Raw genomic sequence first — 21,486 nt, 5'->3', positions numbered from 1 at the left:
AGGGAGTTCTGTCTGTCCCCTCCTAGTCCTACACTAACCTCTGTGGTCCTGGGGATCGCAGTTTGGTTCTCACTGACTGAACAGCCACCCATAAGAGAATACGTTGCCATATTTGTCCTTCTGGGTTTGGGTTACCTCACTCAGAATGATTTTTTTTCTGGTTCCACCCATTTTCCCTCAGATTTCATGATTTATTTCATTCTTTTAAATGGCTAAGGAATATGTCACTGTGTAAATATTTTCCTAATCCTGTCATCTGCTGAGGGACACCTAGGTCGTTTCCGTCTCCTGGCTGCTATACATAGGGCAGCAGTGAACATACTTCAGCAAGTGTCCTTGCGGTGGGATGAGGGGTGCTTTGAGCATATTCCCAGGAGTGGTCTAGCTGGATCTTGAGGTATATCGATTCCCATCTTCTCGAGGAACTGCCATATTGATTTCACACAGGCTGTACAAGTTTACGCTCCCACCAGCAGCGACCCCCCTTGCTCTGCATCCTCGCCAGCATGAGCCGTCAGTTGTTTTATTGATCTCAGCCGTTCTGACAGGTGTAGGATAGACTCTCAAGTAGGTTCCGATTTGCGTTTCCCTGATGACTCAGGAGGGTTAACATTTCTTCACGTGTTTCTCAGCCATTCGCGATTCCTCTGTTGAGAATTCTCTGTGAAGAGCTGCACTCCATTTTTGATTGGGTTGGTTTATTTTAGTTCCTATATTTTACATATTAGCCCTCTATCAGATGAGTAGTTGGTAAACATTCTTTTCCCATTCTGTGGGCTGCCGCTTTGTCCGTTGCCTTACAGTAGCTTTTCAGGTCCCATTTGCTAATTGTTATCTTAGTGCCTGTGCAAACGGTGTTCCAACAGGAAGTCTTCTCCTGTTCCAATGAGTTCAACGTTGTCCCCCACTTTCTCTGCCAGGTTCAGACAGCACATACCCTGAACAAACAAACCTGAAGCCGTAAAAACCAACTTTGACCCGATAGCTGTCTTTGGGGGTGGGGGTGCCATCAAACCTGAGACCAGATCGATTCCATAAGAAATCAGTTAAGGTCATTCACCTGTTGGCCGCCCATCCTCTAATGTTCATCACTTCTCTATTACCATAGCAACATACCTGAGATGACCAACATTGATTTTGCCTCACAGCTTCAGAGAATTCAGTCCATGGTTGACGAACTATGTTGCTTTTGGGCCTATGGTAAGGTTGCACATCATGATAAGGACCTCGTGATAGTTGGGAAGAAAGAGAAAGGAAGAGGCAAGGCCAGGGTCCAAACTAGAGCATCTCCCATGTATCCATCAGAAGGCATGTGCCAGCTCAGATGTCTGACCTGCAGTCCAGTGGCAAAAGGCTACATGTCCCTGTCATGGCTCATGCCACATCTCCTCAATGCTGTCTTTCGTTGCAACAACCCTGCATTTCGCTGCCTTTATTCTTCTATAGACTAGGGAGCTAGATGTCAATGCTCATTGAGAAGTGGGTGTGAAAATTGAGTAGAAATGATTCATTACGGGCTGGAGAGATGGCTCAGCGGTTAAGAGCACCCGACTGCTCTTCCAGAGGTCATGAGTTCAATTCCCAGCAACCACATGGTGGCTCACAACCATCTGTAAAGAGATCTGATGCCCTCTTCTGGTGTATCTGAAGACAGCTACAGTGTACTTATATATAATAAATGAATAAATAAAAAAATTAAAAAAAACAAACAAACAAAAAAAAAGAAATGATTCATTACATCACGCCATGCCTGTATGAGACAATAGTGAGTGGTTAATGACCATATGACACCGTAATCTATATTTGATGACAGGCAGAATAATTAACGCGATGCAAACACGAACACAAAAAAATTGGTGGGGCTATGCATAGCAGTGCACATCTGTACTCCCAGTACTGGGCAAGTTATAGGCCAGCGGGGACTGCTTAATGGGAGCTTGTCTCAATGGACAGAAGGAAGGAGGGAGGAAGGGAGGGAGGAAAGAAGGAGGGAGGAAGGCAGGCAGGCACGCTGGAAGGGAATATACTCAAATGAAGTTAATTCTATTTTAGGATGGGCGATAGTTTTCTTCCGGCATTCCTTTACGCTGAAGGATTTTGCCTCCTTCTCCTGTGCTGGCAGGCCTCATCCAGTTAATGCTGACTGACACAGCTTGTGGTTTTGGTGACTAGTGTCAGGTCCAGCTCTGGAGTTAATGGCTCCTGTCCTCAAGAAGCCACCTTTGCAGCCTCTGAGTGCAGGGGATGTAGACGGCACTGCACACATAGAAAACCCACCCACGAGTGGCTTGGGCAGGGACAGGGCTCTACAGCCTGAACTATTCTGGCCTCAGGCAGGAGAGACTGTTTCAGGCTCTATTAATGGAGCTGGCAGAGCAGAGCAGACAGCTAATGTTTCAGTGTGCCCGAGTTACACCAAAGACCAACAACACGGGGTTATTTATAATCTCGCCTGAGTGTGTTCCCAACCCACAGTTCTTTGGGCTGAAAGAGAGCCTAACTGCTGTCCACCCCAGCTATGTCTCCCTTGGCCCTGCCGATTCTCCACTTCCCAATACATTCTCAGTTGTCTTTACTTTTTAAAAAGTTTAACTAATTAGTTAATATTTTGATGCTGGATCATACTACATAGCCAGACTGACCTGAAATTCATGGTCTTCCTACCTTAGACTTCTGATTTTTTTTTTAAAAAGCATTTGATTAAAATGTGTAAGTTATAGCAGGCATGATGGAATGTGCCTTTAATTCTAGAACTCAGGAGGCAGAAGCAGGTGGATCGCTGAGTTTGAGGCTAGCCTGGTCTACAGAGTGAGTTCAAGGACAGCCAGGGCTACACAGAGGAACCCTGTCTCAAATAACAACAGTAGCAACAACAACAAAGGAAGGAAGGAAGGACGGAAGGAAGGGTGGAAGGAAGGAAGGAAGGACAGAAGGAAGGAAAAGAAAAACATATGCATTGTGGTTCACATTAGCTTCCATTGGGCAAGATGGTTCTGAGGAGAAAGGGAGCTGTAGGAACTACCAGAGAGGGGGTGGTCGTCCTCAACTGGGAAGACCCAGCCTTGGGCAAGTGGAAGCTTAAAGCGTTTTGTGAGGTACTGACATCTGCTCAGGACAGAAACAAGAAACCTCATGCGGGATGAGCTAGGATGCTTTGGAGTGGCTTGTGGGAGACTGGCCCTGTGGTTTTGGGGGACGAACTAGGAAGGGACATTCACCTCCTAGGTGCAGCTCTGCTGATGTGTGTGGTGAGCTTTTGAAGCTCTGAGTCCCGTCAAGGGCCCCCTGCGCCGGATGACCTCAGATGCTTTGAGCGCTCTTTCTATCACGATCCTGTTCATGACTGACCTGGAGCTTACCCCCACAGAGTCTACATTCAGCTTTTAAATGCCGTGATCAGGAGACACTGCACTGTTTAGTAATTTGAAAAATAATATGGCACTTGTAGAGATTTCAAATAGACCCTTATATCTGTAATACATACACTGTAATATGTACTCTCTGTACTCTTTTTTTTTTTTTTTTTTTTTGGTTCTTTTTTTTGGAGCTGGGGACCGAACCCAGGGCCTTGCGCTTCCTAGGTAAGCGCTCTACCACTGAGCTAAATCCCCAGCCCCGTACTCTCTGTACTCTTACGAAGTCTGTTTTTACACGTTGAAGTTTGCCTCAGACCTTCCTCTGTGTGTCAGCGCCGGCACTGATGTGGGAAGACGATGGCGTCTAGCTCGGCCCATTAGCCAGGATGGATGCTGTCAGCACACAAGGATAGAAAATTAAATCCACCTCAAGGTTGCACCTGCCCTCCTTCCTTGACCTGTACTGAGTCCCTCGGCACCCATTCCAGGTTATCGGCGCTTGTCTCTCTTCCCCTCTTGATCTCAGGCTCTTTATTGAATCATAAAGTGAGCCCGGGAGATGTTAAGGGAACTGCCCAAGGTCACCCGGGTGGGGAGCAGCTGTGGTAGGCTGGAGCCCAAGTCTTGCTCAGCCTGTTTTATAAGATCGCACAGCGTCAGCTGTGCTATTTGGGGAGATTCCTGTCCAGAGCCATTAGCCACTTCTAACAGGCTGTACCCGTCTTGGGGTTCACTTCCTCTGCAGTCCAGAACAGGTGGGGAGTGGCTTGGATATCCGGTGACCTGATGAACATACCCCTCCCTTCTGGTTAGCCTCACACAACCTTGGGGTTTTAAAATCGGTTGGTACGGATGGTGCTACAGGTGCTAATCTCCTATTTATTGAAAGGAAGAACCCTCTAGCTTCTTCTTTCCATTGCATTCCCATCCTGTCTTTATATCTCCTGTGGGAACAGGGAATGCGTCTGAGCTTGTCATAGGACTGCTACAGGGTTGGGCAGCTGGCAGCACTCAGGTAGGTGCAGATGTGAGAGCTCAGGCGTGACCCTGGATGCCGGCCGATGGAAGCCGGCACAGCCTGCTGGGACAGCCTGGTCATGTGACATCCACTCTTGTCCCCTGGATTCCCTTCATAAGCATCTGTTCTAGAGGAACGCTCACACTTCAGGAAGCCGTGGGTAAAAGAGCGTTCACAGCCATCTCAACGGCCGGAGTGTCCAGCAACAGGGAAAGTATCCATTAAACCGCAGGGTGTCTATTCTTCCCAGAGATGCTGGAAAGCACTTTGGCAAAATGAGACGGATTCCTATATGCCGACCTGGAAGGTTTCCAAGGCCTGCTGTCTGCTGACAAGATGCAAGCTGTTTGGGTGTGATGCACAATAGATAGGAACCGTATGCGTCCATGTGGGGAAGGCCTGGAAGGCCACACACACACACACACACACACACACACACACACGCGCGCGCGCGCGCAAGTTGGGTAACTGTGACACCTGTGTTCCTCTGTGGAGGACAGTTGCAGACCGAGAGCATGGCATAGTTTATTTAAGCAGCTACTTGATGAGGAACAGCTGCCGTTTCCTGGTTCATTGTCTGTAGCTACAGACTGGAAAAATGACTGTAAGAGGCGCTTATTTTAACCTTGCTGTGGCAGACTGGAAGTCCAGGCACACGCGTGATAAGATGGCACGAGGGAGGGGTTGGGGATCTAGCTCAGTGGTAGAGCGCTTGCCTAGCAAGCACAAGGCCCTGGGTTCGGTCCCCAGCTCCGGAAAAAAAAAAAAAAAAAAAGATGGCACGAGGGAAGACTGAGCAGTCACGAGACACGCATGTGTGGCAATGAGGCATCAGGCATGCACTCCTGCCACAGCTGACCCACTTCTGGGGGAGTAAGCCCAGTGCCCTCCTGACCTTAACATGTTTTAAAGGTCACCTTTCAGCACTGGCCTGATGAAAAGTCTCAACATGCATTTTGGGAGCATTCAGATCATAGCACCAGGCTTTTTTTTCTTTTTTCTACAAACCACATTCTCACATGTGTCGGTATATGCGTCTGTGGGAGAAACTTTCAGAAACTATTTCTGGGCCTTAAGCATCTGTAATTGGAGTTATACTGGTTTGCACTCCCATCAGTAACACTGAACTATGCCATTAAAAAATAAACAAACGGGGCTGGGGATTTAGCTCAGTGGTAGAGCGCTTACCTAGGAAGCGCAAGGCCCTGGGTTCGGTCCCCAGCTCCGAAAAAAAGAACCAAAAAATAAATAAATAAATAAACAAACAAAACCTGAGGTAGTTCAGTGGCACAGCTTTAATCTCTGTGCTTAGGAGGCAGGAGCGGGCAGAAATTTTATGAATCCAAGGACAGCCTTTTCTACATAGCGAGTTTCGGGCCAGCCAAGGCTACATAGTGAGACCCTTTCTCCAAAAAACAAAAGCAAAACAAAACAGAAATTGTGTGTGTGTGTGTGTGTGTGTGTGTGTGTGTGGTGTGTGTGTGGTGTGTGTGGTGTGTGTGTGAGTGTGTGTGTGTGTGTGGTGTGTGTGGTGTGTGTGGTGTGTGTGTGAGTGTGTGTGTGTGAGTGTGTGTGTGAGTGTGTGTGTGGTGTGTGTGAGTGTGTGTGTGTGGTGTGTGCTGTGTGGTGTGTGTGTGTGTGTGGTGTGTGCTGTGTGGTGTGTGTGTGTGGTGTGGTGTGTGTGTGAGTGTGTGTGTGTGTGGTGTGTGTGTGCTGTGTGGTGTGTGCTGTGTGGTATGTGTGTGTGGTATGTGCTGTGTGTGTGTGTGAGTGTGTATGTGTGTGTGGTGTGTGTGTGTGTGGTGTGTACTGTGTGTGTGTGGTGTGTACTGTGTGTGTGTGGTGTGTGATGTGTGGTGTGTGTGTGTGTGAGTATGTGTGGTGTGTGGTGTGAGTGTGTGTGTGGTGTGTGGTGTGTGTGAGTGTGTGTGTGGTGTGTGTGTGTGTGCTGTGTGGTGTGTGTGTGTGGTGTGTGCTGTGTGTGTATGTGTGAGTATGTGTGGTGTGTGGTGTGTGTGTGAGTGTGTGTGTGGTGTGTGTGTGTGTGGTGTGTGCTATGTAGTGTGTGTGTGGTGTGTGCTGTGTGTGTGTGAGTATGTGTGGTGTGTGGTGTGTGTGTGTGTGGTGTGTGCTGTGTGGTATGTGTGTGTGGTGTGTGTGTGTGTGTGTGGTACGTGCTGTGTGTGTGTGTGTGAGTGTGTGTGTGAGTGTGTGTGTGGTGTGTGTGTGGTGTGTGGTGTGTGTGTGAGTGTGTGTGTGTGTGTGCTGTGTGGTGTGTGTGGTGTGTGTGTGTGTAGTATGTGTGGTGTGTGTGTGTGTGTGTGTGTGGTATGTGTATGTGTGTGTGTGTCTGTTTCCATGACACCTAGCATTCAAAGCGACCTGCAGCATTTGAAAGAGGTTTGCAAGTAAGAATGTATTCTTGCCGTCTTTGCTTAACTGAAAATGAAAAGAAAAACAAACTTGGATGGGCTACCAGGTCAGGCAGTTCGGGGGTCAGACCCAGAGGCTGTTCTTTGCTGCTGTGTGGCCCCAGGGAACTTCCATATTCTACCTGATGCTCAGTTCCACATCTTAAAATTTCAAGAAGCTTGGCATGTGGAGTTAATGATAGCATTGGATGTGTAAGGGCAGGAGCAGTGGCCACTTCTGTGCAGGGATAAATGCTAGCCACCTTCTCCCCCATGACTGTGGAGGCTCTCAGTATAGAGCCTCTACCCCTGGCAGTATGGTTCCGAACCACGTCTCCCCGCTTCCTTTGTTCTAAGCCGGTTACTCAGTCTAAGTCTCTTTGTGCAGATATGAAGACAGGGCGTGGTGGGGACTAGGTAAGATGAGGCACACAAAGGGCTTAAAATGGAGCATGGGGGTGACCTGGGACCTGCGTCCCCAGTGACTCAGAGCTTCTGAAATCAGAACGCCTGCTTTTCTCCACTGCCTGTCCCAGGGCCATTGGTGCCAACCCCCTGTACTGCGACTGCCACCTCCGATGGCTCTCCAGCTGGGTGAAGACTGGCTACAAGGAACCTGGCATTGCCCGCTGTGCTGGACCCCCAGAGATGGAGGGCAAACTGTTGCTCACCACACCTGCCAAGAAGTTTGAATGCCAAGGTGAGCCCAGGGGCATGAGAGAAGGGGTGGTGTGTGCCAGGGACCACAGGACTTGCCCAGTCCTGGTAGGGTCTACCAGAAACTCCTGGGTCCCTGGGTCTCATGCTAGGAGAGTCAGATGATAGACTTGAGGCTCTGCTGACTAGGATGGCTGCTTTCCAGTCTCGACATCGGACAAGCAAAAAAAGGTAGGCAGAAAACCCCAGGCCTTTAAGGTTTAGATTCTGCCCTCTGGCTATGTAAGAAAAATCAAAATAGCAGCTTTGAAGCTCCCAGGCTTCCCTTAAGATAGGCATTGAGCTGGACAAACAGCTGGAACCCTCCTCTGCCACTGGTGGGGCCACAGGACCAGCTGGTGCTTTCTTGACGTTTGCAGCACACAGAATCAGGGTGTGACCGGTGGTCTGTGCCCAGGCTCCCTGCCTTCAGCATCTACAAATACTTGTTCAGGGACTGATTATCTGACTGGTTGATGGACCAAGCCCCCGAGGGCCTGCAGAACCTCACGGAACCAAGACAGGTGGCTGAGTGGCTGCCCCGGGAAGCTTTGTTTGCGGGGGGAAGCCAGGGGAGGACCCTGGGGGAGCCCAGGGCATGGCCCTTGCCCTCTGCAAGCTCAGAGACTGCCATGGGAAATGAAACTGACAGCTGTAGGTCAATGAGGAGGCCCAGGCCACCCTCTGTGCAGGAAGCTGTCACAGCAGTAATAGTTCCAAGGGCCCACTCTATAGCGGCTACCAGGAGCAAGCTGAGCTATGCTAACACGTGCATGGCATTTACACGATGGCAGGGTGGCACTGAGTTGTATTTATTCTATGTACTTATTTTATGACAGCATCTGGAGAGTACACAGGCACGAGGGAAGAGCCTGATGCATGTTCACTGACAAGTTCACTCACGTGGGTTAAGAAACGGACACATCTGTGTCTGGAAATCCCTCTGGCAGCCTCTGTCCCACGGAAAGCAGTTTTGTCTTGGTTTTGTTTTTGTTTTTTCTATTCAAGGGCATGCCTCTTCAGCAGAACTGGTATGTTACCTCTTCTAGAAGGATCCTTCAGAGGGAGCCTGAGTTGAGTGGCCAGGTTTCCCTATTCATTTTTTAAAAATGGTTTTTGAGATTTATTTATTTTTATTTATTTGAGTACACTGTGACTGTCTCCAGACACGCACCTGAAAAGGGCATCGGATCCCATTACAGATGGTTGTGACCAACCATGTGGTTGCTGGGAATTGAACTCAGGACCTCTGGAAGAGCAGTCAGTGCTCCTAACCACTGAGCCATCTCTCCAGCCCGTCTCTATTCATGATTACAAAACTTTGGCGTCCCTTATGGTCGGCACCCAGGTACCATTACTGCCAGGCTGCCTTATCTTGCCAGTGATTGGGGTCTGGAGAGGAGCCTTAGAAGGTAGCAGGGTAGGTTCTCTCCTCTTTAGACTCGAAGAGAAAGAACCTCAAGGCATGTACATTCCACCCCCATGTAGACTCCCTGCAGAGCCAAGCCCAGGCACACAGAGCCCTCTCTGCTGAGCAGGCTGCAGGCTGGAGTGACTGCCTCTGAGGGTGTGAAGGGCAGAGTCAGGAACCATTAGCCATCATGGTTTTGCTACTCTCTGCCTTAGGGTGACCCTAACCACTGTGTACAGTTTCCGCCTACTGAGCCCTGCGGTGTTCATATGGGCTCTTGTAGCTACATGTGAGTCAGAGGCTTCCAGTGACCCTTTATCGAAGTAGGTTCTGCAGCTGCAGAGCTAAACTGGGCTGGGGATGTAGCATGACCCTCACAAACTCATGGTGAGGCATGTCTCCTGGGAAGGTATCTCTCCATAGGACTGGACCTTTCCCAGTAGCACCTCACACTTACACACATCCCCTCCCTCTGCTAACATTCTCCCTGTTCCCACAGGTCCCCCCAGCCTGGCGGTTCAGGCCAAGTGTGATCCCTGCTTGTCCAGCCCATGCCAGAATCAGGGCACTTGTCACAATGACCCTCTTGAGGTATACAGGTGTACCTGCCCCAGCGGCTACAAGGTAGGTGGAGGCTGGAGGAACTGAGTTCTCTCTGCTGTGAGGCAGGTCGACATGGCTGGGCCTGCTGCTTTCCCGCCTGGCTCAGAACAGGTGTGTGAGTGGACCGACCGACCTATCACTGGAGAGCCTGCCTGTAGACAAATGGGCATGTTGATGGATGGGTGGATGAGTGAATGAAAGGAGCAGGCAGCCTGTGGCAGGCAAGCAGAGCTGCTAAAGGCTCTGTCTTAGATCATGCTAACCCCCTAGGCTCTCCCTGGAGTCCTCACCGTTGACTTTTCCTCCAGGGCCGAAACTGTGAGGTGTCTCTGGACAGCTGTTCCAGCAACCCATGTGGAAATGGGGGAACCTGCCATGCCCAGGAGGGCGAGGATGCTGGCTTCACGTGAGTTCCCAAGGAGCTCTGAGATGGGGTTGGGGACTGCTGCTGGGTCCAGCCTCCAAGCCTCCTCGTGCAAGAGATGAGGGTCGGTAGAGGGAATAGACCTGTGCTCCAAATAGTGGTCATCGGTTCTCTAAGCCCCCAGAGGACAGCAGGCACCAGACAGTGCGGGTTCACAGAAGAGAGCCTGGGGTTGGGGCTGCCTCCTGGTGAAGGTACCAGGAGTGTCTTCCTGCACCATGGGAACCTACAACCAAAGAGCACATGCCATGGTAGTGCCACGAAATGGTTGAGGACATCTAAGACTCTTTTAAACTTCCACACACCCTCCTGAGCTTCCACTTTAAGCTGAACAAGTCTCTAGAGGCTGTACCGGGACCATGCAGGCCTTAGCTAGCCCTGTGTAACAGCTGAGATGACCAAAGTGAAGCCACATCCTGGTCACTCCTTCTGGGGTCCAACCTTCACACAACTCTCACTGACTGGCCACCTAGGGAGGGGTCCCACTAGGCGTGGCATTTCCCATGCTCTGGGTATAGCTGTGCTCACCATATAGCACATCTGAATCCCTCCAGGGCAGATGTCAGACCCCCCACACCCACATACACATATACCCCACTAGCCTGCTTTCCCCCAGGAAGCCCCAGCCCCCATCCCTGGCCTCCCAGAGCTTTCCTGAGGAGCACAGTACTTAGTCGCTGGAGACAAATTGCCTACTGAACAAATTGGCTCTTCAGAAAATGATGTTGAATCTGCGGGCGGAAATAGCCAAACCTGCCTCTGCAGACCCAAATTACCAGATGTAAAAAATAAAGCGCTAAGTGCCTCTCCTCCAGCGTTGCCTTGGAAACGCAGCCTTACAATAGGCAGGCCCTCCTCAGGGGCGGGCAGCAGCCTAGGCTAAGCTTCCTGCCTGGTCCACTGCTCAGCTCCTGCTCAGGGCTGGGACGCACCTTCAGGGCGTAGGGGACAGCTAGGGTGGCCCTACCTATCCAACAGCCGGGCAGCCCATAGCACCAGGTAGAGGGGAGATCCCCTCCCTTATGCCTTAGATTGTGCCAGTGGGGACTTTCTGCCCTAACTCAAAATCGAACTCCAGAAGAAGGCTGTGATAGAACCTTCAGGCCTCTTTACTTGCCTCACTCTCCAGAAAAGACGTGAACACCACCTGCGCAAATTTTCTTAGACCAACAGCTACATTTGCTTTTTACTGTAAGTTTATTTTTTCATGCAAAGGAGACAGTATCATAGACATCATAAATATCATTGCCATTTTAAAGTAAAGCAACTAGGTTACACACACTATCCCTATCCTCCTGTGGTATCCTCTTGAGCATAGCAACGGGGGTGCCATTTTAGTATGTATTCATTAATTTTTTTTTTGTTTTGAGACAGGGTCTCTTGTATAGCCAAGGCTGCTCTGGAGTTCTCAACCATGCATGCTTCCCTTTGGCCTCCCGAGTGCTTTGCGCGCCTTTTAAAAATGCCACCAGCAAGCTCCCCCATAGCACTGAAATGACTATGCCAGGAACATCTGCCACTGAGAGTCTGAGGGCTGAAGCCTGATGTCCCTCTCCATTTCCTGTCACCAAGAGCTCCTAATTAGACGTCTCTTTTGTCTGGATTTGGTAGTACACATAGGTAATCCTAGGGTTTAGGAGTCCGAGGGCAGGAGGATTGTGAATTTGAAGCCAGCGTGAGCTAGCTACCTAGGGAAATCCTATCTCCCAAATTGTATTTTATTAAAATTACTTTGGAGCATGGAGAGATGGCTCAGTGGGTAAGAGCATTGGTTGCTCTTCGAGGACCTGGGTTTGAGTCCCAGCACCCCACATGCTGGTTCACAACCATCTATAACTCCAGTCTCAGAGGACCATATGCCCTTTTCTAGCCTCCAGGGGAGTCAGGCATGATAAAGACATGCAGACAATGCACCCTTACACACAAAAACACAAATAGATACGATTACAAAAAAATAGTTTCTTGTGTCTCACTTATCAGTAAGATGGCTAATACCATGCAAAACAATGTAACTGTTATAAATTCGGCAGCTATTACCTGTAAGGTAATGTGTGCCGGGACAAACTCCTTTATAGTGTGTCTGTTTTCTTTGTAAGCTGGTCCATGTGTCCGCAGATGGTCTGGGCATGACAGGAGTGAGCAGCTGCCCTGCTGTTTTATTTGCATGAATATTTTATTCTGGGAAGGTCTGTTCACATAAATCCACTGTCAGGATTAGTAGATTCATCATGGACCTGCCACTCAGCTATTGGAAACCCTTCCAGTTTATAGGACAAAAATCTCCAGCCTGAGCAGGTGGCAGCAACATTTCAGTTCGGTTAGAGACTCAGTTCCAGGAGTCTCCTGTCAGTTATTTTTGTCTGCTTGCTGCCTTCTTTGGCACCTGGAGGCACAGCCCCCACCTCCTGCTTAGGCGGAATGCCACCTGAGCATGACAGGAGAGAGGCAGCTATTCCACTGTCTCTGAGTCCTGTGGGATGTTTGAAGCGCTGGATGGGAGCTCCTCAGACGACTGTCTCTGACCCTTGGGAAAGTTCACATGTCCTGAGCTATTGACTACCCTGGTTAGAAAATCACCAACTTCAAGAACCTTCTCCAACCCAGCGACTGCTCAGTCCAGCTCCATTCTTTCTCTGTCCCTGAGGTCTGTGTCCTCAAAGACTTGAGCAATGTAGGTGAGCAGGTCCTACCTTCTCACTTCAGACTTTATGCATCCTTTTGGGCTCACAGTCTCCCCTCCCCTGTTGGGACTCTTGCTGAGGTTAGTCCATCATCTCTGCCTGACCATGTGCTGGTAAGGAGGTGTTAGGGGCTCTTTGCCCATGCCTGGCTTCAGAGCCTCCACCATCATGATTACACTTCTCCTTGGGCCATTGTCTTCTATTTGTCTCCCCCATCAGACTGTAAGCCAGAGGATTCCTTAAAGGCAGGCCTGGTCTTGTTACCCTCTAACCTGTTCGCCCTCTGACAAGGGCCTGGTTTAGAGTAGAGCTCTAGCCTCGTGGAATAAGGGTTCTGACCAGCGGCCAAAGGCTTTCCCAGCTCCTTTCCATCCTCTACCCCCTACCACAGGTGCTCCTGTCCTTCCGGCTTTGAAGGGCTGACGTGTGGAATGAACACAGATGATTGTGTGAAGCACGACTGTGTCAATGGGGGTGTCTGTGTGGATGGCATAGGGAATTACACATGTCAGTGCCCCCTGCAGTACACAGGTAAGCATTACGGGATCCAAGGCATCCACAACTCTGCAGGCATGCCAGTGTCTGCATGGGCTCTATGGAGTTGGGCATATCTTGTCTCTTGATTTTTTTTCCCCTAGGAAGGGCCTGTGAACAGCTAGTGGACTTCTGCTCTCCGGATCTGAACCCATGTCAGCATGAGGCCCAATGTGTTGGCACCCCAGAGGGGCCCAGGTCAGTGCCACCCACTGCCAGCCTACTCTTGGCCTCCTCTCTTCCTTCCTACCCCTCATCTGTCAGTGGGTGTGGTCTTGGTATTCTGGAGCTGTCAGAGGGTGGCTGTTGGCACAGCTCTGGTCATGCAGTCCTGGGGTTGAGACTTGCTTCAGCTTGACCCTGAGCAGACAATGGCTGGACGGAGCCCATTTTTCTCATTGTGAACTGGGTGCTGAAGATAAATGAGAAGTTGCTTTGTTGGAAGGTACTTAACCCTGAGCCTGGCAACCATGTTCCACCTACAGCCATTCATGCCTGGTCTACAACCTCTCACCCCAATCACAAAATTCACAAAGCTCACAGAACTAAAGAGTCTTTCCGGAACAAAACCTTACCAGAAAGACTGATGGGAGGCTGCTCACTCTTGCCAATCTTCAAAGAGTGTATATGAGTAGAGTGTGGGCCTGTTTACTAGGCGGCCTCAACTCCCATACACAGTCTATGGCCTACTTGTGGCCACAAAGTTCCAACTTCCAACACCTGTCCAGCTCCAGGGCAAGGAACCTCTGGATTGTGTAGCAGAAGTGCTTATCACCTGAGGCTGCTGTATGAGGGTCCCAAGGGCTTTTGAAAAATGTCACTCCCTTAATACAGTTTCATTCCTAGAACATCCCTCCTCCCAGTTGTGAAGTCAGCAGAGTTGTCAGAGTAGGGCTTTCTAAGCTAGGACTGGGACTAAGGCCACGAGAAAAAGCCTGCTATGTAGCCAGGTATATCAGGGGACTGTTGGGGACTGCTGTACATGGGCACTAAACTGCAACAAGACCTCTGTGAGGACAAGAGAGGTAATATACACCTTAGTAAGTCACAGGGATAAGAGTGGGAATGGCTAGACTAACCAGGGAGGGGTGAGACACTGGCTGGAAGAGGCCATCCTCTGAGCTGAGGAAGCTTAGACAGCAAGATGAAGCAGGCTTGTACTGGCTAGTATGGGATTGCTGTGCCATCCCTCATCCTCAGGAGATGGGCCAAACATTGAGCCCTGTGCCCAGCTATAGCCCATCAGGTTGTGTGATACCAGCACTCTGAATTCTCTGGGCTGGTGGTAAGGTGGAAGAGGGATACGCAGATATGCTGGACCCAGCAAGCATTTGACAGGAGGATCTTGAGTAAAAGTGTTAACAGGTGTGTAGTGGCTTGACTACCACAGCATTCTTTCATGTTGAAACTCCGGATCCATCTGGTGGTGATCAGTTGGGTAGGTCAAAATTAACATTAAAGGAGAAAACAGAAACTATCGGAGAGCAGTGTGCTGTTTTATACGGTTGGGGCAAACACTGTAACATGAGACCAGTTCTGTACACGTGTGTATGTGTATTGGGCTGAGCGATATTTCTTCCAGCCTGAAAAACACTGTGTTTGTGTAAGAGCACAGTCTGCTTACCTGTGGGTTTGGAGTTGGTGAGAGCTAGTAAGCTTTCCTGGAAACTTACTGAGAAAGGGGAGGGATTGGCCTGGCTGAACCCCTCAGGGAGAGAGCAAAAGGTGTTCTAGAACTAACAGGAGTAAAGGCAAGGTTGTGCCCTGATGGGGTGGGCTTGATGTGAAGAGAGCAGCAGATGTTCTAGGGGTGAGAAAGGAGTAGAGGATGTGTGCCTTAGCCTGAATGGGTTGCGGGGCAGACTTGAGGCTCAGTGAGAGCCTGGAAGTTTGGGGCTTGTCTGGGTCAAGGTCCTCATTGAGGGTGGATCTTGATGAGGGGGTGGGAATCTGGGCCCACCAGAGTTGGAGAGGCTCAACATAGAGAAACAGCCAAATCCGTGGTGTGAGATTGTATGCTGTGGATGGGTCCTAGGGGACAATGGAGCAGGGCAAGTCAAGAACGGGCCAGAGGCTGACCTTAGATGTGTAGCTGGTATGATGGTGGGCATCCAAGACAAGATCCTCACTTCTTCTCGCTGCCAGGCATTCTCTCTGCTAGCCCACGTTCCCTCACATCCATAGTAAAAAAGACTGCAGGGTTCTCTGTCAAACACACAGGCTGCACGGCCCTGGCCACTGAACTCTAGGGTGAATGTCAGGTGATCCTCTCCCTGTCCACCACAGGTGTGAGTGTGTGCCAGGCTACACGGGTGACAATTGCAGCAAAAACCAGGACGACTGCAAGGACCACCAGTGTCAGAACGGGGCTCAGTGTGTGGATGAGATCAACAGCTACGCCTGTCTCTGTGCTGAGGGCTACAGGTGAGTCCCTCTGGCCACACCATGAGCAACTCCCCTGCCTCAAGTGAGACTGGCAAGGGTCCCTCTAGGGCTTGGGTGAGTGACAGTCTCATTCTTGGAAGCGAGTGCTGGAGTTTTAGGTGTGACTCAACCAGGCTCAACTACACAATCATGGGACAGTTAAACAACCACATAGAGCCAGGGCTCCAAAACTGCTTGCTGAAGGGCGGGGAGGTGGGTCTGTAAAGGAAGGAGTTTGTCACTATTTGTTGAAAGGACTCTTCCCCCTCCCCATCTCATTTAATTGTCTTGGCTTTCTTGTGAAAATTCTATGGCTTTCTCGTAAGTGTAGGGGTCCTCCTGTAACGGCCACCACTATGTCAGCAGCATGCGATCTTTATTACTGTAGTCTCATGGGGAATTTTTTGTTTTTGTTTTTTTGGTTCTTTTTTTTGGAGCTGGGGACCGAACCCAGGGCCTTGCACTTCCTAGGCAAGCGCTCTACCACTGAGCTAAATCCCCAATCCCTTGTGGGGAGTTTTAAAATTGGAAATTGTATGCTGTCCTGGTTTGTTGTATTTCAAGGTTGTTCTGGCTATTCTGGGTTCATGGAATTTATATGAAATTTTTGGGTTAGCCAGTCAAATTTTTCACAAAAGAAAAGAAAAAAAGAAGTAATTTGGGATTTTGGTAGGAGTGCTATTGACTCTAGGGAGCAGTGGCATTTTAACAAAGCAATACTGGATTTTCCCATTTCCCCATCCTTGAGCCCGAACTGCCTTTCTGCATATGTAGAATACTTTAGCTTCTGTCATCTTTGTGTGTGTGTGTGTGTGTGTGTGTATGTGTGTGTGATCTTTAAAATGTTCACACTTATTTTGAAACATTTTTTTCATTATTTTATGTGTGTGGGTGTTTTGCCTGCAAATATGTCTATGAACCAAGTATGTGCCCTCGGAGGCCAGAGGGGTGTGAGATCTCCTGGGACTGGAGTTACAGATGTTTGTGAGCCTTGTGTGTGCTGAGAATCCAGCCTGGGTCCTCCGGAAGAGCATCCAGTGTTCTTTACCACTGAGCCATGTCTCTAGCTCCTCACTCTTAATTTTGGAATTATTTCCTAATTTTAATTCTTTTAAATAATATTGTCAATGGAATTGATTTTTTTAAGTTATTTGTTTTATTTACATGCACGAGCGTTTGCCAGCATGCATGTGTGCATCGAAATCATGCAGTGGCCACAGAGGTCAGAGGTGCCCATCAGATCCCTTGGAATTGAAGATATAAGTGGTTGTGAGCAAACATGTAGGTGGGGGAATTGAACTCAGGTCCTCTGCAAGAGCAATACGTGTCTTTAACCACCGAGCCACTTCTTCAGTTCCCTGGGATTGATTTCTTAGTTTCATTTGTTGCGTATGTACCGATTTTGAATCTTGCCGAGTCCTTTCGTTCGTCCCAAGAGTGTTTTAATGGATTTTTAAGGATTCTCTTCTCTACAGGGTAATACAATGTGTAAATAGAGCCCCTTTCTTCTTCTGTTTCAATCTAGATGTGTATTTTCTCCCTTGCTGTCCTAACTGCTCTGGACAGACCCTCCAGGGTACTGCTATCTGGAGCTTGTGAGAGCAGATATTCTTGCCTTCCTTCTGATTAGACAGGGCAACATCCAACCTCGGCCATTAAGTGTGATGTGGCTGTGTGTTTCTTCTTTAAGCTGACAGACTACCCTTCTATTTCTAGTTCGTTGAAGTTTGTTTGATCTTTAATATGCTACTAGAGTGTTCTACATTGATTGATTTCAGATATTAAACCAACTTTGCGCCCTGGAGGTGAAACTTAAATGGTCATGGTATATAGCATAGCGTATTCTCCATCTGATTGGCTGCTATTTTGCCAAGGACGTTTTGCCTGTGCTCCTAACGACTTTGGCCTGCGTTTTCTTCAGGCAGTATCTTTGTCTAACTCAGGTGTCAGGGTCTCAGAATGAGGACGTGTTTGCTCCTTCATTGTCTACTTCTCAGAAGAGTTTGTGAGAAAAAAATGAGTATGAATTTTTTTTAAATGTTTGATAGAAGTCATTAGTGAAGTCCTTTGGCCTGGGCAATTTTCTGGTCACCAGTTCAATTTCCTTATTTGTTTGTTAGCACAGATGTTCTTTCTCTATTTATATTCTTGGGTCAGTGAGATGATGTCATCTACAAGCTGACACACAGTTGTTCATATTTGTCCTTCTAACCTTCCCCTGCCTCTTGTGTTGGGCATTACTGGAGCCCATGGCCTTGTATGCACTAAATAAACACTCTGTCTTCCAGCCACACCCCAGGTAGTTGTTCTTATTCCTGTAATTTGGGATCTCACTACCACCGCTGTTTAAAGTCAGAGTTTTCTACGTTGTAAAAAGCTTCCTTGCAGACTTATCCTAGGGAGAAGGGGGCTGTATCTCCAGTTTCAACGTGCGTGTCAGTCATCTGAGATCCTGTTAGAAAGTGGCTCCCGTGGGCTTCCTTTTCTGGGAGGTGCCCGGTGGTACCGAAGCTGCTACACCAGGGGGTCCTCCTGGACCCTGCTACCTTTGGACAGCAACATTCACAAGAGACCTCCTCCATCACTTTAATGGCCCAATTTCCTGGGGTGCTTTGTGAATTTCTGAACCACACTGGGGGAGAGACTCCCTCTGCCCCATTTGGCTCTGTCCTCTCTGACCTGTGTCTTTTCCTCCCAGCGGACAGCTCTGTGAGATCCCACCTGCCCCCAGGAACTCCTGTGAAGGGACTGAGTGCCAGAATGGAGCCAACTGTGTAGACCAGGGCAGCCGGCCCGTATGCCAGTGCCTACCAGGCTTTGGAGGTCCCGAATGTGAGAAGTTGCTCAGTGTCAACTTTGTGGACCGGGACACTTACCTGCAGTTCACTGACCTGCAGAACTGGCCTCGGGCCAACATCACTCTTCAGGTGTGTGTCTTGGGACATGGTTACTCGTAGAGAGTCAGGAGGAGGGCACCTGTGTTCCCGTCAAAATGTCAGAGTGCACCCCTGTCCACAGGAACTGCAAGGAACCTGTGTGAGTCACTGCGATCCTGAGGTTAGAATGGGTCAGTCTGAAGACTGACTTGAAAAGGTTTCTCAGTCATCTCTGGGACAATTGCGGCGTGACAGAATCCAGAAAACCCGCCAGAGGCCTTGACCACAGGCTCTTACCATCCTTTCTGCTCAGCTCTGGCCTCCAGTGCCACAGACAGGATCGCCCCATGTGGCCCGAGGGAATTCTGGGCTTGCCTTTAACCAATAGTTTTGGGGTCCCTTAAATGCCTGTTTTGTACCTTCAGTATCACCTCAGAACATCACCGTGTTGAGGGGGGAAACTCAGTTTCTGCTTCAACAAATGACGAAAATCTGGCTGTTTTGCTGAGTATGTCCCAGAGGACGAGGGGAGCATTTCACCCCGTAGACGGTGCAAACTCTTGACTCCTCTGCCTCAGATTCCATTCTTGGCCACAAACACCCAATCGTCTCTCCTTCCCTTCATGTCCTCTCTTCCCAGCTTCTCAGACAAGCTTAGTTCTCGTCTCTCACATTGTCCTCAGAAAGAGAGCAGGCAGCCTATCAACTCAGCAAGGCGAAACTTACCCAGCCCCAGTCCCAGCCCAGCCCAGCCCAGCCCCAGCCCAGCCCAGCCCAGCCCAGCCCAGCCCAGCCCAGCCCAGCCCCAGCCCCAGCCCCAGCCCAGCCCCAGCCCCAGCCCCAGCCCCAGCCCAGTCCCAGCCCCAGCCCCAGCCCCAGCCCAGCCCCAGCCCCAGCCCCAGCCCCAGCCCCAGCCCAGCCCCAGCCCCAGCCCAGCCCCAGCCCCAGCCCCAGCCCCAGCCCCAGCCCCAGCCCAGCCCCAGCCCCAGCCCAGCCCCAGCCCCAGCCCCAGCCCCAGCCCAGCCCCAGCCCCAGCCCAGTCCCAGCCCCAGCCCCAGCCCCAGCCCCAGCCCCAGCCCAGCCCCAGCCCCAGCCCCAGCCCCAGTCCTAGCCCCAGCCCCAGCCCCAGCCCCAGCCCAGTCCCAGCCCCAGCCCCAGCCCCAGCCCAGCCCCAGTCCTAGCCCCAGCCCCAGCCCCAGCCCCAGCCCAGCCCCAGCCCCAGCCCCAGCCCCAGTCCCAGCCCCAGTCCCAGCCCCAGCCCCAGTCCCAGTCCCAGTCATAGCTCAGGGTATTCTAACATCTTAGGTAGGACTCATTGTCACTCATTAAGAGACTTTGATTAAACTCTAACCCAGCACCTGGTGGTTTCAGGGAAAGTTCTCTGATTAGTCAGGTTTTTGTTGCATGCCTATTTGAATCTTGACCAATCACTGAATCCAAGGAAATGAGCTAGTGTGCTTTATCTAGCCTTGGTCTATGGGTCCACTCTACAGACCGGGGAATCAGGAGATTTACCAGAAGAATGCTGGGAGGGGGAGCTAAGTAGAAGGAAGCAACTGTCTTTTCTATAGCCACGGGGACGTCCCTCCTAGACAAGTACCTGAACCTTCAACCAACCCCAGTCCCTGTTTCCCAAGCAGCTCCTTCCAGAGTTGAATAGGTCTAGCAGAGAGAACCTTCCCGTGCAAGCCTCCTCTATGGTACCCTCCCTTTGTAGCCAGTTCCTTGAGGACCACAGGATACTCCCCCATCAGGGAGGTGGTAGTTGTACACAGTGGTGGCTATGCACTGCCTCTTTCCCACTGGGCAACTGGTCTTTTACCTGTTCTTGGGCAAATGCTCTCCAGTCCCCAGCCAGCCCATCTGCTTTGGTGCCTGGTGCTGGTCGGTCTGGAGTAAATGTCCAGTGAGCCTGGAATTGCTGGCCTAGCTCAGCCACCCTAACCTAGGTCTCCGGGTCTCTGGGAGGCTGGCAGACAGAGGAAGAGAGGGGGAGGGCATGGCCTTCATATGACATCACCCTTCTGACCTTGAGTCCCCTCTGTCCACTCACCTAACTGTGCTGCTTATGTGAGGGGTGGCATGGAAGAGGAAGTTCCTTTGCTTCCCAGGTCTCCACAGCAGAGGACAATGGGATCCTCCTCTACAATGGGGATAATGACCACATTGCAGTTGAGCTGTACCAGGGCCATGTCCGTGTTAGCTACGACCCAGGCAGCTACCCCAGCTCTGCTATCTACAGGTAAGAATTTCTCAGGCTGTCAGCCTTCCTCGCTTGGGCATGCCGGGATGGGGCTTCTGGGTGGAGAGGTTGTGGGAACTACAGAAACATGGCTGACTAAGAAGAAAGGCCACTTGGTTTCCTGAGTCTAGTCTACTAGTCTAGTCTAGGCTCCTCAACACTCATCTTTCCTAACCCAACCTCACCTCAGCCCCTCACTGGAGAAGAAGCTATCTCCAAATGTTTCAACCTTCCCTGGGCCTCAGGAAGGGGCAGTTGGGAGGCATCAGACCAAAGTCCACTTGGTCCCATTGGTTTTCTTCCTGAGGCCCACTCCCTGAGGCCCACTCTCTGAGGCCCACTCCCTGAGGCCCACTCCCTGAGGCTCACTCCCTGAGGTGGGCACCCACTCCCTGAGGTGGGTACCTACTCCCTGAGGCCCACTCCCTGAGGTAGGTACCCCTCTCCTATTTCCTTCCAGTGCTGAAACAATCAACGATGGGCAGTTCCACACAGTTGAGCTGGTGACCTTTGACCAGATGGTGAACCTCTCCATCGATGGTGGCAGCCCCATGACCATGGACAACTTTGGAAAGCACTACACACTCAACAGTGAGGCCCCCCTCTATGTGGGAGGTGAGGACCTGCCATGCATCCCTCTTCAATCCTCTACACCAAGCTGTGGTGACAGTGTCCCCACGCAGGGACCTCCTGTCCTCTGTGGTCAGAGGCTGACCAGGAGAGCTGGTGCTAAGGCCAGGGAGAAGCCAAAGGATGAGGTGGTCCTACCGAATGGTTACTATGGTAGATTCTGCTGCCTTGACTGGGGTC

At 50.5% G+C, this 21,486-nt stretch overlaps 1 protein-coding gene across 2 annotated transcripts in view; it reads left to right on the top strand.

The window, feature by feature from the left end:
* Nucleotides 1-21,486, top strand: part of Slit1 (slit guidance ligand 1) — a 147,609-nt gene that overhangs the window by 120,689 nt on the left and 5,434 nt on the right. For both annotated transcript variants that reach the window (XM_087587285.1, NM_022953.2), the window contains 9 exon segments: nucleotides 7,322-7,485; nucleotides 9,392-9,516; nucleotides 9,804-9,901; nucleotides 12,992-13,131; nucleotides 13,239-13,332; nucleotides 15,421-15,558; nucleotides 18,257-18,485; nucleotides 20,546-20,676; nucleotides 21,137-21,291. In XM_087587285.1, the coding sequence (XP_087443411.1) occupies nucleotides 7,322-7,485; nucleotides 9,392-9,516; nucleotides 9,804-9,901; nucleotides 12,992-13,131; nucleotides 13,239-13,332; nucleotides 15,421-15,558; nucleotides 18,257-18,485; nucleotides 20,546-20,676; nucleotides 21,137-21,291 (1,274 nt within the window).

This window comes from Rattus norvegicus, chromosome 1 (assembly GCF_021556685.1).
Source record: "Rattus norvegicus strain SHRSP/BbbUtx chromosome 1, alternate assembly SHRSP_T2T, whole genome shotgun sequence".
NCBI classification, from domain to species: Eukaryota; Metazoa; Chordata; class Mammalia; order Rodentia; family Muridae; genus Rattus; species Rattus norvegicus.
The sequence above is the reverse complement of the archived record's forward strand: the minus strand, read 5'-3'. Positions and strand labels throughout refer to the sequence as shown.